Source organism: Entelurus aequoreus, linkage group LG05, assembly GCF_033978785.1.
Source record: "Entelurus aequoreus isolate RoL-2023_Sb linkage group LG05, RoL_Eaeq_v1.1, whole genome shotgun sequence".
NCBI classification, from domain to species: Eukaryota; Metazoa; Chordata; class Actinopteri; order Syngnathiformes; family Syngnathidae; genus Entelurus; species Entelurus aequoreus.
This window is the reverse complement of record NC_084735.1, coordinates 32809747-32825342: the sequence shown is the minus strand read 5'-3', so window position 1 is coordinate 32825342 and position 15596 is coordinate 32809747. Positions and strand designations below refer to the sequence as shown.

At 38.2% G+C, this 15596-nt stretch overlaps 1 protein-coding gene across 1 annotated transcript in view; it reads left to right on the top strand.

Annotated features, from left to right (window-relative positions):
* The window catches only part of LOC133650516 (forkhead box protein O1-B-like), a 40045-nt gene that overhangs the window by 21194 nt on the left and 3255 nt on the right, over positions 1-15596 (top strand). Inside the window, exon 2 of the mRNA XM_062047846.1 lies at positions 10051-10242. Coding sequence (XP_061903830.1) covers positions 10051-10242 — 192 coding nt within the window. The remainder of the gene's footprint in view (positions 1-10050; positions 10243-15596) is intronic.

Below are 15596 nucleotides of genomic sequence, written 5' to 3'. Positions count from 1 at the left end.
TTAAATCATGTCACACTTTGAACTGGACACCAAATCTGTTATCTGTTTCTTTGTCAGTTAGTGGGAAGCCTGGCATTGCATGCTGTTAACTAGTGTGTTGTACTCTGGTGTGTAACTTGACACTGCAACTCTGAGTGAGTCTTGCAGATGTGCATCAGTGAGGCGGGTTCTGTGTTTGTTCTTGATGAAGTTCATGTCAGAAAAGGCTGATTCACAAAGATAAGATATTTCCTCATTGTTTGCGGAACCTTCTTAATCTTTTGGACATATTTTCACAGCAATCTGGCCTTAAGCTTAATTATGATAAATGTAAAATGTTAAGGATCGTAAATCTAAAGGGAACGTCCTTTCGAATGGAATGCAAAGTGCCTGTTTTGTGGACAGATGGACCAGTTAACATACTTGGTGTTGTTGTCCCAGAAAATCTGGAAGATCTAGGCTCAGTAAATTATGATAATCGACTAAGAAAGCTGGACAAAATTATGCAATTATGGAAAGGGAAATCCCTAACCTTGTATGGTAAAATGTCTTTTGCCAACTCGTTAATTATTCCTCAATTTATTTATTTGTTTTTGTCATTACCAGCTCCATCACAAAACTTTTTTAAGATTTATGAGCGGAGGGTCTTCGATTTTGTCTGGAACGGCAAACCAGAAAAGATTAAAAGAAAGGTTTTGTACAAAGAGTATGAATATGGGGGCCTGAAACTTCTCAACCTTGAAGCTATGTGTCTGTCTTTAAAAGCATCAATTGTTCCAAAGATGTATTTAAACATTGAGTGGTACACAAAGGTCCTGTTGGACAAAAAACATGTACTGTATCAAAAGAAATTGTATCCTTTTTTACAAGTGATCCCCTCCCAGAGAGTCTGCTGGGAAACATGGCAGGGTTCATAAAGGAAACAATCCACTCATAGTGGTGTTTTCAATTTTATGTGCCAGAAAAAAGAGACGATATTTTGCAGCAGTTAATATGGATGAACTCTAATATTGTAATAGATGGAAAGCCTTTCTTTTGGAAACATATGTTTGAAAGAGGAATCATTTTTGTCAATGATATTATCAATGAGAATGGTAAAATTATGAAGTATGATGAATTTAGAGCTATGTATGGTGATGCTTGCTCAAGCTTTTCATTTTATCAACTAACTGGAGTAATTGGGAAAGGATGGAAACAAATAATTAATTATGGAACTACTAAATTATTACTTTGTAAACCTCTAATAAGAAATTCTAGTTGGCAAAAAGGAACTAAAATAAATAGAAAAATATATAATTTTTATTTAATAAAGAAATCTTTGAAGGCTGCCTCATACAACACAAATGGAAAATGGGAGGACTTTTTTGACTGCCCGTTGCCATGGGATGCCATATTCAAACTAATCTATAAAACCACTATCGATGTGCAAAATCGTTATTTTCAAATTAAAATTATTTATAACTTCTTACCCACAGGGAAAATGTTAAAATTATGGAATATGACAGAGTCAGATGATTGCCGATTTTGTTGTCAGGAGCCTGAATCCACCCGGCATTTGTTTTGGTATTGTCATATTGTGTCTTTGTTTTGGGTGGAAGTTGAAAAAATGTGTTTAAGGATTGGTTTGTTTATGAAGCTTAATGTGGTTTCTGTTATTTTAGGAGAGTTCATTGACAATCATGATTTAGTCAATTTAATTATAGTACTCGGTAAAATGTTTATTTTTAAGGCCAAAAACAGATATTCACTTATTATTACTTTCTTTAAAACATGTATTCAGTATTTTCTAACTTTAGAAAGTTACATGGTTGAAAACGATAATGATGCCAAAAAACATTAAAAAAAAGATGAGAAGTCCTCAAAGGCTTATTTTGAAAGTATAATTATGTTTATAGATTATATGATATCCGTTGTTGTGTTCCCTAATTTGAGTGACCTGGACATAATCTGGACTGTACATAAATGCTTATTTTGAAAATGTAATTTTGTTTATAAATTATATGCAATCTGTTGTGTTCCCTAATTTTTTTCTGTGTACATGAATGAAGGTGTGTGTTGCTGAGTCCGACTTGGACATTATATGGACTGGGCCTGGTTTAAAAAACCCTTTAAACAAATCTAATTTCATTGACAACCTGGTCTGTTGAAGATAAGGCCCTTTTTTTAAAAATAAAATAAAATAAATAAATAAATAAAAAACATTTTCTTGGATAAAAAAGAAAGTAAAACAATATAAAAATAATTACATAAAAAATAGTAATTAATGAAAATGTTAGTGGACCAGCAGCCTATACAATCATGTGTGCTTCAGGGACTGTGTCCCTTGCAGATGTGTTGTCTATGTTGTGGGAACCAGAATATTGGTAGCAGAAAGAAATAACCCCTTTTGTGTGAGTGGGTGTGGATGAGTGTGCATGGGGGGAGGTTGTTTGGGTTGATGCACTGATTGAAAGTGTATCTTGTGTTTTTTCTATGTAGATTTAATTTAAAAAAATATATATATATATATATTTATTTATTTTTTTTATTTTTTTATTTTTTTTTTTTTTTTTTTTTAGAACAGGCCCGCGGGCGACTCATCTGGTCCTTACGGCCGACCTGGTGCCCGCGGGCACCGCGTTGGTGACCCCTGGTGTAAACAAACAGCAACAAGTACTCCTGCCAAAGACTTCAATCATTCATTCAATTTAACATAAGATTGCTTCTTCCTGTCTGTGTTAAATAAATTATAGGCATTGTAAGTTAATATCCATCCATCCATTTTCTACCACTTGTCCCTTTCGGGGTCATGGGGGGTGCTGGAGCCTATCTCAGCTGCAATCGGGCGGAAGGCGGGGTACACCCTGGACAAGTCGCCACCTCATCACAGGGCCAACACAGATAGACAGACAACATTAGGGCCAATTTAGTGTTGCCAATCAACCTCTCCCCAGGTGCATGTCTTTGGAGGTGGGAGGAAGCCGTAGTACCTGGAGGGAACCCACGCAGTCACGGGGGGAACATGCAAACTCCACACAGATAGATCCCAAGCCCGGGATTGAACTCAGGACCTTAGCAAATGTAAAACAGGAGTTGTAGTTATTAACACAGCATACAATAGATTATTAAAATGAATGCATAGGCATGGACGACAGTTGACGACAATAACACATCAAAATCTGTAAGGAATGTCTGTGTGGTTTTATAATTAATCATGATAATCATGAAACCGTGATTATTACTCAGTGAAAATCTATAATCGTTGCATCTTTAATCACATGTCTTCATGTGAGTTGCATGGTAGCTTTTTCTTTTTTTCGTCTACCCCTATCTGAGGAATTTATGACAGGGTCCCTTTTTAGACACATATGGTATCATTAAGGAGAAGCCACTATATGAGGCTTTAGGTGTAAGCATGTTTGCACAAGGCGAGAATAACTACTTACAACACGAGCAGTTTGGGTGAGCCCAAAATCTCATTTTCACTTTCAAACCGCTGACTCTTTGGCAGTGACAAGGACATATTCCCTTCACTCATGTTGATGCATGACCAATGACTCCTCTTTTATTTTGTTTTGTCTGTGCTCTTTTTCCACTTTGGCAGAGTAGTTATAGAGGGTGGGATGGAGATGTGCAGATAAAAATGCAGTGAGATCACAGGAAACATATGATCATCACCTCCTGTGAAGAGGGAAGGGAACCGCTGTCATAATAAATAACTAGATATTGCAACTCCCCTTACAATTACTGAGAGAAGCTGTTGCCAAGCCAAAATTAAGTAAAATATGTTAAACAAGGGCTGTACTGATTGTTAGTGCTCAACGGGCTTGATCTACAAAGATCCAAACACCACACGCTAAACAGCGTGTACAAACTAAATTGCAATTTAAATAAATGTGTGTACTATTATTGGGAGTGTTCCTACTAAGACTGCGTGTACAATCAATAACTGGTGCAGAACGCCCTATTTAAATTAGGTTTTTGCGTGTTTCCTAATGGAGACAATCATTTACTGTACATTCATGTGACATTTTTCTATGTTTTGAAACATGCAACAGACATTTATGTACCACTTTTTCTGGGCATTTTAGAGGCAGTTCTGCAGTGCATCTACAATGGAACCCTCTTTTTTATGCTGGCATTAACTGCAAGAGTGCTCTCGAACAGTGTTTCTTAACCATAAGCCCATTGTTGGGTCGCAAGCGCCCCCGAGAGGGCCGCCAAAAAATATTTGTTTCTCAGCTGTGGTCCGTATAGGTGCAGTGGTTTTCAGTTGTAAAACACTTTCCCACCACTTGTGGCAGTAATGACAATTTCAAACAAACAAAAGAAGTATGGCACTAAAGTGATACAGAAGTTTCTTAAGCACAAAAATTATGACTAAAGTGGTGAAGTTCTATTTTCATTTGTACTTAAATATTTTTAACTGTTTGGTTAAGAAACATATTCATTACAATTTTAGTTTATTTTAGCACAACATAATTGTATGTAAAATTTACTTTTTGTCAATTATTTACATTATTAAGTATATTTGATTTGTATTTATTTCATTAATCAACCTGACCTAATCCCAAGGTGTATGTGTTAAATAAATCATATTTTTAATTTAACACAGAGTTTCATATAATTTTAAAAAATGAAGAGTAAGATGAATAATTCAGTGTTAATATATGGGTGAACCCCAAAAAGTGGGCCCCAAGGTAAAAAAAAAAAAAAAAAGGTTAAGATCCTACTCTACAATGTTCCAGGCACAAGAAAATGCTGTTGCAAGAAGTTTTTTTCATATATTAAAAAAAAAAGAACATCAAGAAGAAAGCCTGCAGATAACAAATCAATTGGATTTGTTTTAATTAGCCCTTTAATTTATCCTGCAGCTATAACATTATAAAATTATATTGCTGAATAGACAATATCTTGAATATGTTTATTTTTAACAGTCCATATATGTTGACATTGACAAGCACACATTAAACGGAGCTGCAATGCAATCACCTCTTTTCTCAGCGCAACTGCCAGTTTGCACACACGTTTCAGACATGCTAAATAAAAAGATGCAGCAATTTCATTTTATAATTTTATTGCAGCTGGATGACTTAAGGGGCTGATTAAAACGAATCAAATTGATATATTTTGTTGTGTGTAGGCATTTTTTTATGTTGTTTGTTTTTTTATTTAGGAATTTTAATATACATCCTACAGGGAAAAAAACGTCTTTCGTTGTGCATTTTCTTTCGTTTTTTATTCAATCCAGATGCACGAATGTGCTGGTGACGCGATCCAGACTCTTGCACACAGAAGGTGAAAGTGAAAGAAAAGTGTCAGAAAGTGTCAGTGTGCACATGTTTCTGTTGTCTCGATTGTGATTCATTAAAGGTGTTTTAAATTGTAGATGCGTGCTGCTGGTTGAACACATCGCACACTGATAACATAATCGCATGATAACATTAATGTGCAGAAAATGATCGTCTATCATTGTAGTAGAAGCCCTGCACGCACGCAAAATCCTCATTTAAATAGGGCGGTGTGCACCACTTTTCCATTGCACACGCGGTGATACGAGATCACACGCAACAAGCCCAAAACCCACTCGTAGCACACACTATTTTAATTTTTTTTGCACTCGCTGATTACCGCGTGGTATTTGGATCTTAGTAAATCAGGCCCTTAATACAAACCCCGTTTCCATATGAGTTGGGAAATTGTGTTGGATGTAAATATAAACCGAATACAATGATTTGCAAATCATTTACAACCCATATTCAGTTGAATATGCTACAAAGACAACATATTTGATGTTCAAACTGATAAACATTTTTTTTTTTTGCAAATAATCATTAACTCTAGAATTTGATGCCAGCAACACGTGACAAAGAAGTTGGGAAAGGTGGCAATAAATACTGATAAAGTTGAGGAATGCTCATCAAACACTTATTTGGAACATCCCACAGGTGAACAAGGCAAATTGGGAACAGGTGGGTGCCATGATTGGGTATAAAAGTAGATTCCATGAAATGCTCAGTCATTCACAAACAAGGATGGGGCGAGGGTCACCACTTTGTCAACAAATGCGTGAGCAAATTGTTGAACAGTTTAAGAAAAACCTTTCTCAACCAGCTATTGCAAGGAATTTAGGGATTTCACCATCTACGTCCGTAATATCATCAAAGGGTTCAGAGAATCTGGAGAAATCACTGCACGTAAGCAGCTAAGCCCGTGACCTTCGATCCCTCAGGCTGTACTGCATCAACAAGTGACATCAGTGTGTAAAGGATATCACCACATGGGCTCAGGAACACTTCAGAAACCCACTGTCAGTAACTACAGTTGGTCGCTACATCTGTAAGTGCAAGTTAAAACTCTCCTATGCAAGGCGAAAACCGTTTATCAACAACACCCAGAAACGCCGTCGGCTTCGCTGGGCCTGAGCTCATCTAAGATGGACTGATACAAAGTGGAAAAATGTTCTGTGGTCTGAGGAGTCCACATTTCAAATTGTTTTTGGAAACTGTGGACATCGTGTCCTCCGGACCAAATAGGAAAAGAACCATCCGGATTGTTATAGGCGCAAAGTTGAAAAGCCAGCATCTGTGATGGTATGGGGGTGTATTAGTACCCAAGACATGGGTAACTTACACATCTGTGAAGGCGCCATTAATGCTGAAAGGTACATACAGGTTTTGGAGCAACATATGTTGCCATCCAAGCAACGTTACCATGGACGCCCCTGCTTATTTCAGCAAGGCAATGCCAAGCCACGTCTTACATCAACGTGGCTTCATAGTAAAAGAGTGCGGGTACTAGACTGGCCTGCCTAGTCCAGACCTGTCTACCATTGAAAAAGTGTGGCGCATTATGGAGCCTAAAATACCACAACTGAGACCCCCAGACTGTTGAACAACTTAATTTCTCAACTTTATCAGTATTTATTGCCACCTTTCCCAACTTCTTTGTCACGTGTTGCTGGCATCAAATTCTAAAGTTAATTATTATTTGCAAAGAAAAAACAAAGTTTATGAGTTTGAACATCAAATATCTTGTCTTTGTAGTGCATTCAATTAAATATGGGTTGAAAAGGATTTGCAAATCATTGTATTCTGTTTATATTTACATCTAACACAATTTCCCAACTCATATGGAAACGGGGTTTGTAGATTGCACTCCTAATTTCGCAATCCTCCGCTCACAAGCTTAGTACATCGGCTTTGCGTTTGATGTCAAGTTTGAACGTGTTTTAGTATATGCAAACCTTTAGTACACAGGTGTAAAACTCATTCTCTTTGGCCCGCAAAGGCCTGGAAATAAAGTACGTCAATAATGTACTTAATCTTTCTTACTAAATTGTTTCCATTTTGATAGAAAAAAAATGCATGTACTGTTTACAATTGCCTATCTTTTAATCACTAATATTATCTAACGATGCAGCAAATATTGTATGTATTATTTATTTTTTCAAATTAAAATAAATACATAAATACCTGCTTGACCTATGATTTAAAAACTACCGTATTTATCCATCAAATTGTATTAAAAAAAAATGTATCAAATGCGTAGGCAATTGTGTAAAAATTTTATGAGGCAGTTATACATGTATATTCATATATAAGGCTTTTTTTGTGATTGTTGCATGTGGCGTCACATTAGTACCAAAAATCCGAGCGCATAAAAACTGTTATCGCGCGCTGATTTTTCAATTCGTGCGCGCGCGCGACACCCTTTTGCGCGCGCGCGGTGCCTTTCTGCGCGCGCGCCGTCTCGGCCTGTGCGCTGTCATGTTTCATTTTGGTACTTTGGGGGCGGGCCTGCTTAGACGGCCCCTTCTTTCTGATTGGCTCTGAGCATTTTTCATATGAGCCAATCAGAAGTATAGCAGGGCGGGTCATTGTCAATATGTATCAAGATTCACGGAGGAAGAAGTGGATCAAAAAATGTCGGCTGAAAAAGAGGTAAGTTGAGGGACACACTTATTTACATTATTGAACTGCTTTGGAGTGATTGTAAGGGTACTATTACTAGAACAAATAATAATACATTTTTATTTATAAAACACTTTTCATACATTTAAAATACAGCTCAAAGTGCTTTACATAGTTAAAAACAAAATGAGAAATAACACCCACACCCCATGAAGACAGTCAAACATGTACATAAAAATAAACAAACAGGGGGGGGGGGGGGGGGGTTACCCACATATGCGGTCCTCTCCAAGGTTTCTCATAGTCATTCACATTGACGTCCCACTGGGGTGAGTTTTCCTTGCCCGTATGTGGGCTCTGTACCGAGGATGTCGTTGTGGCTTGTACAGCCCTTTGAGACACTTGTGATTTAGGGCTATATAAATAAACATTGATTGATTGATTGATTGAATAATAATAACAACACAATGACAATAGCCAATCACAGGAACCCTCTGGACGTGGAGATCCAGAAGGCTCTTTGAGGAAACACTAGATGATTAAATAAATGGATTAAAAATAATTAAAATACACATCAGGTAAAAGTCCAAAAATAATATGAAATAAGATAAGATATAATCAAACATAAAAATAAACTACAATATAAAAAACTATAAAATAAAATAAAATACAATAAAAACTGAAATATAAATATAATAAGACCATATAAAAATAGGCTAAGATATGATAAAACATAAAAATAAGCTAAGATATGATAAAACATAAAAATAACTGCACATTGGGCCTAATATTTGTGTAGTAAAGTGGTTTTTGAATTCAAGCAATGTAATCTGAAAGATGTTTAAAATATCAACAATTAATGTTAATATTTTTGAAACAATATACTTCTCATAACATGAGTATCTGTGTGCATGAGAGAGTGTAAAGAAAAGCACTTCATCTGCCTTTTTTTTACAACCTACTTGAAGTTGTATTTTTTTTTTTTTTCTTTTTTTTTTCAAAGCCAATCAGAAAGAAGGGGCGGTCTAAGCATACCCGCCCCCAAAGTACCAAAATGAAACATGACAGCGCACAGACCGAGACAGCGCGCGCGCAGAAAGGCACCACGCGCCTGCAAAAGGGTGTCGCGCGCGCGCACGAAGTGGAGAATCAGCGCGCGATAAGAGTTTTTACGCGCTTGGATTTTTGGTACTAATGTGACGCCATAGTGGCAGCCTAAAATGCCTGAATTTGCGACTGATTTTTCAGAAAGTTGTGTCAAAGTTGTGAGGTTTTTTTTTAGTAACATGCACTTTGGGATAGGTTGATTGGCAACACTAAATAGGCCCTAGTGTGTGAATGTGAGTGTGAATGTTGTCCGTCTATCTGTGTTGGCCCTGTGATGAGGTGACGACTTGTCCAGGGTGTACCCCGCCTACCGGCCGAATGCAGCTGAGATAGGCTCCAGCACCCCCCGCGACCCCGAAAGGGACAAGCGGTAGAACATGGATGGATGGATGAAACAACTTGTGAGTTTATGAATTTGCTATCAACGTTTTAAGTGTTCCTTGTAACCTTAACCTCACAAAGCACAGGGCTTCAGCAAAAATTGGAAAACAAATACTGTATTGATGTTTTCCTTGTTTTATACACTTAAAGGTGGACACTAGATGGCAGTAAAAGCCCATACAGTACTCATAACTCATTCAAACTGCCAACACTTCTGCTTGCATAATCTCCTGATCCACTGCTCGAGTCAAGTAAACATGTGTTGTCATTTACTTGTTACAACAAAACGAGACAGTGTCTCTCTAGGGATATGAAAAAACACACGCACTTACCGTAAAAACATGGTTAAAGTTAAAGTACCACTGATAGTCACACACACACTACGTGTGGTAAAATTACTCTCTGAATTAGACCAATCCCCTTGTTCTACCCCCTGGGAGGTGAGGGGAGCAGTGAGCAGCAGGGTATCATTTTGGTGATTTAACCCCCAATTCCAACCCTTGATGCTGAGTGCCAACCAGGGAGCGAATGGGTCCCATTTTTATAGTCTTTGGTATGACTCGGCCGGGGTTTGAACTCACAAACTACCGATCTTAAAGCCGACACTCTAACCACAAGGCCACTGAGCAGGTTTACCATAATATCCATGAACGACTCACAGTCACAAATAATTGCCTTTCTTTCCGTCTAGAATTCCATCAGACACAACCTTTCGCTGCACAGCCGCTTTGTGCGCATTCAGAACGAGGGGACAGGAAAGAGCTCATGGTGGATGCTCAACCCAGAAGGAGGGAAGAATGGCAAGTCACCTCGACGCAGAGCTACCTCCATGGACAACAACAGTAAGTTTGCCAAGAGTCGACGGCGAGCCACGAAGAAAAAGGTACAGTTTAAAACCCTGATATGACAATACATCTTCTCAAGGGACAATACTAATGTGTACTTTAGAGTAGTCAGTGTACAGCTTGTAAAGCAATATAGATTTACTGGCCACTGAAAATGAGTAAGCAGATAGCCATTGAGTGCCAAGATAATTATGTGTTGCCTACAGTCAAGCATGGTGTGGTGGTAGGGGTAATGGTTTCGGGCTGCATGTGTGCTGCCGGCACTGGAGAGCTGCGGTTCCTCGAGGGAAACATGAATTCCAACATCTACTGTTACTTTCCCTTCTTTGGGAAACTGGTCCGCATGTTAGTTTTCCCGCATGATGACGAACCCAGGATAACAAAGGGCCTGATTTACTAAGATCCAAATACCGCACGCTAAAAAGCGTGTGCAATCTATAAAATAGCATGTACTATTTGTGGGCATGTTGCTTGTGATCTTCTAACACTGCATGTACAATTGTACAATTTTAATTTAATTTTAAACTAGGATTTAATCAACAATTTAAATGAGGATTTTGCGTGTACTGTACGGGGCATTACCACGGTGACACTCTCATTGACTGCACATTCATGTTATCATGCTGCTACTTGTGGCGTTTTGTTATGTTTTCAAACAAGCAGGAGACCTCTAGCACTTTTTATGGGCATTTTAGAATCAGTCGTGCAGTGCATCTACATTGAAACCACTTTTTTTTCTCTTTTTATTTTACTGCTTAAGGTGCATTAGCAGGAGGCTGCACTTATGTGCTTAAGACGCAAAAAATGCATACTTCAAGAAGTTTTTTTTATATTGGATACATGTTAGTAATTTATATTCTTTGTAAAAAAATAATGAACACCATTACAACAAAAAAAAAAGAATGACACCAAAACGCATGCATTGAATTTGCAGCTATGAAATTATGAAAGGATGTTGCTGAATAGACGTGTCATTATTTTTTATTTCTGACCGTCTAAATGTTTTAAAACGTATACGTAGGACGAAAGATTCTCTGTCCATCGTGTGTCATTGCAGCACGAGCACACCTCTCTCACAGGTGTGTGGGTAACCCAGCAGGCACAAGACATTGATACAACGTTGATTATACATAAATGTCCTTTAAAACTGCCAACGTTGCAAAATAGTTTTATTTGTAAATTGAGACAACGTTGATGCCCAATGTTGGATCCACGCTGTTGGTTGGGAAATGACCATGTTTCAATGGTCAAATCAACGTCACAACCTGACATTGAATTAACGTTAAAAAGCATGTTGTTTCAACGTTGTATATGTGTTGGAGAACATTTGTTAAGAAATGACGAAAATTCAATGGTCAAATTAATGTCAAAAACCAACATTGATTAAACATTGTCAAAAAGCATGTTGTTTCAGCGTTAGGTTTGAGTTGCTCAACATCAGGATATAATTCAACAAGTTCTCAACGTTGTTTTAATGTCTTGTACCTGCTGGGAATTGTATCAGTTTGCACATCCTTTTCAAACTTGCTAAAAAAACACACCAAACAGTTCTCCCAAATCGGTGACGAGTGTTGACAAAACACATTGCACGTGCTGTACAGTATATTTGCATTTTCTCTTTGTAGTATTGTGGCCGTTTTGATGATCAGCATATATTTTGCATATTAATGAAGACAGAGACGCAAAATGGATTGCATGACTTATTCTGCTCGGTTCACTTTGCACACGTTTAGTAAATCAGGTTTGTGTGTGCTATCAAGTCTGCATGTGCTTTAGTACACGCAAACCTTTAGTAAATCAGGCCCAAAGTTCTTTGCTGAGGAAGCTAAAGGCAACGGAGAGGCCAAATATGCCCTCCGTACCTGAAACCATTTAAGCACCTGTGGGGCATCCTCATATGGAAGGCAGGTGTAGGAGTACGAGGCGTCTAACATCCACTCGCTCCACCTGGGATGTCATCATGGAGGAGTGGAAGAGGATTCTAGTAATCTTGGAGAAGTTTATGTCCAAGAGGATTAAAGCCGTGTTAGATAACATTGGTGCTCACAGTAAATATTCAGAGTTTGGACATGTTTACTGTGGGGTGTTCGCCCTTGTGTTGTTTGGACAAGTGATTCTTAAACGGTGGTACGCTTACCACTAGTCGTACGCGTACCACTAGTCGTACGCGTACCACTAGTCGTATGCCAAAGAATCACTTAAAGGAGCGGTTTGAAAATTCCTCACTGTTACATTTTTCAAAGCAAAAAATAGAACAAGAACACCACCAGCTGGCTTGTGTTACCATTAGTGGTATAACAGAACACATTTGTTTGACAATTGTCTATATTGTTCACAATTAAAAAGTTTATGTAATAAAAGTTTTACCGGCCTGAATAAAATGATTGGTGTTTACGGCGGTCACTCACCCGGTCTCGTCAACACGTACATGCAAAGAGCGCGTGTGCACATACAAAAGAGAAGCAACGAACAATTTGCAGTCATGTTGTTGTTATGTTCAAATATACATTCAATGACAGCTAACGCTATCTATCCAAATTGTTATAATTAGTTAACAATACCCAAAGCTAATGTGCGTACATGTTAAGTAATTTTATTGTGTAAATGTTGCAAACATCCCCTTTAATTATGTGCAATTAATTGTATTTGACTCATGACTTAATTACAGTGTTTTATATTCCCGAATTAAAACACACTGTTACTATTCAAACTGTGTGTGATGTTACAGTGGCCCAAAATATTACATTTACTTGTTAACCCTTGTGTAATAACAGATGTTTATTGGGATAAGGTAAACATCTGTTCAGTATTTTAACATAAAAGTGTTTGATTGTGAGGCATTACAAGCCACAAAATGCAACGGGTCCATCAGACCCCCAAACGCTGGCTGAGTAACAACAATATGAATGTTGCACGAAAAAATTTTCTGCATCCCACAGGGATTCTTCTTTTGTGTTTCTGCACCTGCGGTTCCCACACAAGGTTGCAACATTGTTTGTGAACACTGTCTGCTCTCATTTTCTCACACATTTGACCCTCTGATGTTCTGGGTACCTACACTCTGTCCTTCTCCTGTCTAGGCCTGCTGTGTGTGTGTGTGTGTGTGTGTGTGTGTGTGTGTGTGTGTGTGTGTGTGTGTGTGTGTGTGTGTGTGTGTGTGTGTGTGTGTGTGTGTGTGTGTGTGTGTGTGTGTGTGTGCGTGCTTGCGTGCGTGCGTGCGTGCGTGCGTGTGTGGTACACAGAACATCAATTTCCACACTTCTATTAGTCCCGGGTCCAGTGGACCCAAACATCTTATGTAATAGAAATGTGTAGGGAGGGTGTATGGTGTGTGGTCATTAAATATGTATTCTGATATATATTCTTCACAGAAAATGAGCCAAAGTCAGTAAGTCTCAGTTTGAAAAATTAATTAATTGTATAATTTTTATTTTAATAAAAAATGAAAACGGGTCCCACAGACCCGAACACCACACAAGGGTGGCCTTATTTTTAATGAATACTTAGGTCTACTACACTAATGTATTTTAATGTTTAATGTTGCTAAGTGTTTTCCGGGGTGATACACGGTGAAAAAAGTTTGAGAACCACCGGTTTAGACAATCATGGCTGCATGTTAACTTATTTTCAGTGGGCAGTAAATCAATACAGTAGTACCTCGACTTAAGAGTGTTTTGAGTTAAGAGTTGTCTCTTGGCTAATTGTCATGCTTAAAGTTAGAAGAAAAAATGTGAGTCACAAGCATCCCCCGCCATTTGTTGGTGTGAAAAATGTCAGAGTGAATCCTGTAAGATCCACCAAAAACATCTTGTCTTATTCGCTAGTATCGACATGATTTTTTTTTCAACCATGGGAGGGAAGAAAATGCTGAAAAAAGTGGATGATACTCATCGAACTAAGAAAGAAATCCTCAAAAACATGACACAGCGTGTCACCAACTTGGTGAAGCCATTTGAGCGTATCACTGCGGATCTGCATCGTACTGAAGCAGAATGAGTATATCGCAAGCCAAGAAGTCTAAAAATATGTTAAATAATTTATTCATGAAAGTATGGAAAAGCTGCTGATGGTGTGTTTGACGGAGAAGCTGCTGGAAGGAGATAACGTGGAAGTCCACTCTCCAAGGTAAATGCTGTACATAATTATTATGATACTTCATAAAACTAATGTAGTTGTTTGTAGTACATTATATTGTGTTATACAATATTATCAACAAGTTTATTTTTCTTTGTAAAAGGCATGTTACATGGTAATGTTTTTGGGGGGCTGATTGATTGATTGATTGATTGATTGATTGATTGATTGAGACTTTTATTAGTAGGTTGCACAGTGAAATACATATTCCGTACAATTGACCACTAAATGGTAACACCCGAATAAGTTTTTCAACTTGTTTAAGTCGGGGTCCACTTAAATTGATTCATGATACAGATATATACTATCATATATACTATCATCATAATACAGTCATCACACAAGATAATCACAATTAATTATTTACATTATTTACAATCAGGGGTGTGGAGGGGGGGGGGGGGTGGTAGGATATGGACATCAAGTAGTAGAGAGAGAGAGAGAGAGAGAGAGAGAGAGAGAGAGAGAGAGAGAGAGAGAGAGAGAGAGATCAGAAGGCATAAGAAAAAGTATCTGCATTTGATTGTTTACATTTGATTATTAGCAATCCGGGGAGGGTGTTAGTTTAGGGTTGTAGCTGCCTGGAGGTGAACTTTTATTGCGGTTTTGAAGGAGGATAGAGATGCCCTTTCTGTTATACCTGTTGGGAGCGCATTCCACATTGATGTGGCATAGAAAGAGAATGAGTTAAGACCTTTGTTAGTTCGGAATCTGGGTTTAACGTGGTTAGTGGAGCTCCCCCTGGTGTTGTGGTTATGGCGGTCATTTACGTTAAGGAAGTAGTTTGACATGTACTTCGGTATCAGGGAGGTGTAGCGGATTTTATAGACTAGGCTCAGTGCAAGTTGTTTAACTCTGTCCTCCACCTTGAGCCAGCCCACTTTAGAGAAGTGGGTAGGAGTGAGGTGGGATCTGGGGTGGAGGTCTAGCAGTAACCTGACTAGCTTGTTCTGAGATGTTTGGAGTTTAGATTTGAGGGTTTTGGAGGTGCTAGGGTACCAGGAGGTGCATGCGTAATCGAAAAAGGGTTGAACGAGAGTTCCCGCCAGAATCCTCAAGGTGCTTTTGTTGACCAGAGAGGAGATTCTATAGAGAAATCTCGTTCGTTGGTTAACCTTTTTGATTACCTTGGTTGCCATTTTATCACAGGAAAGGTTAGCCTCTAGAATGGAACCTAGGTAGGTGACCTCATCTTTCCTGGTGATAACAATGTCACCCACTTTTATGGTGAAGTCATTGACTTTCTTGAGGTTGATGT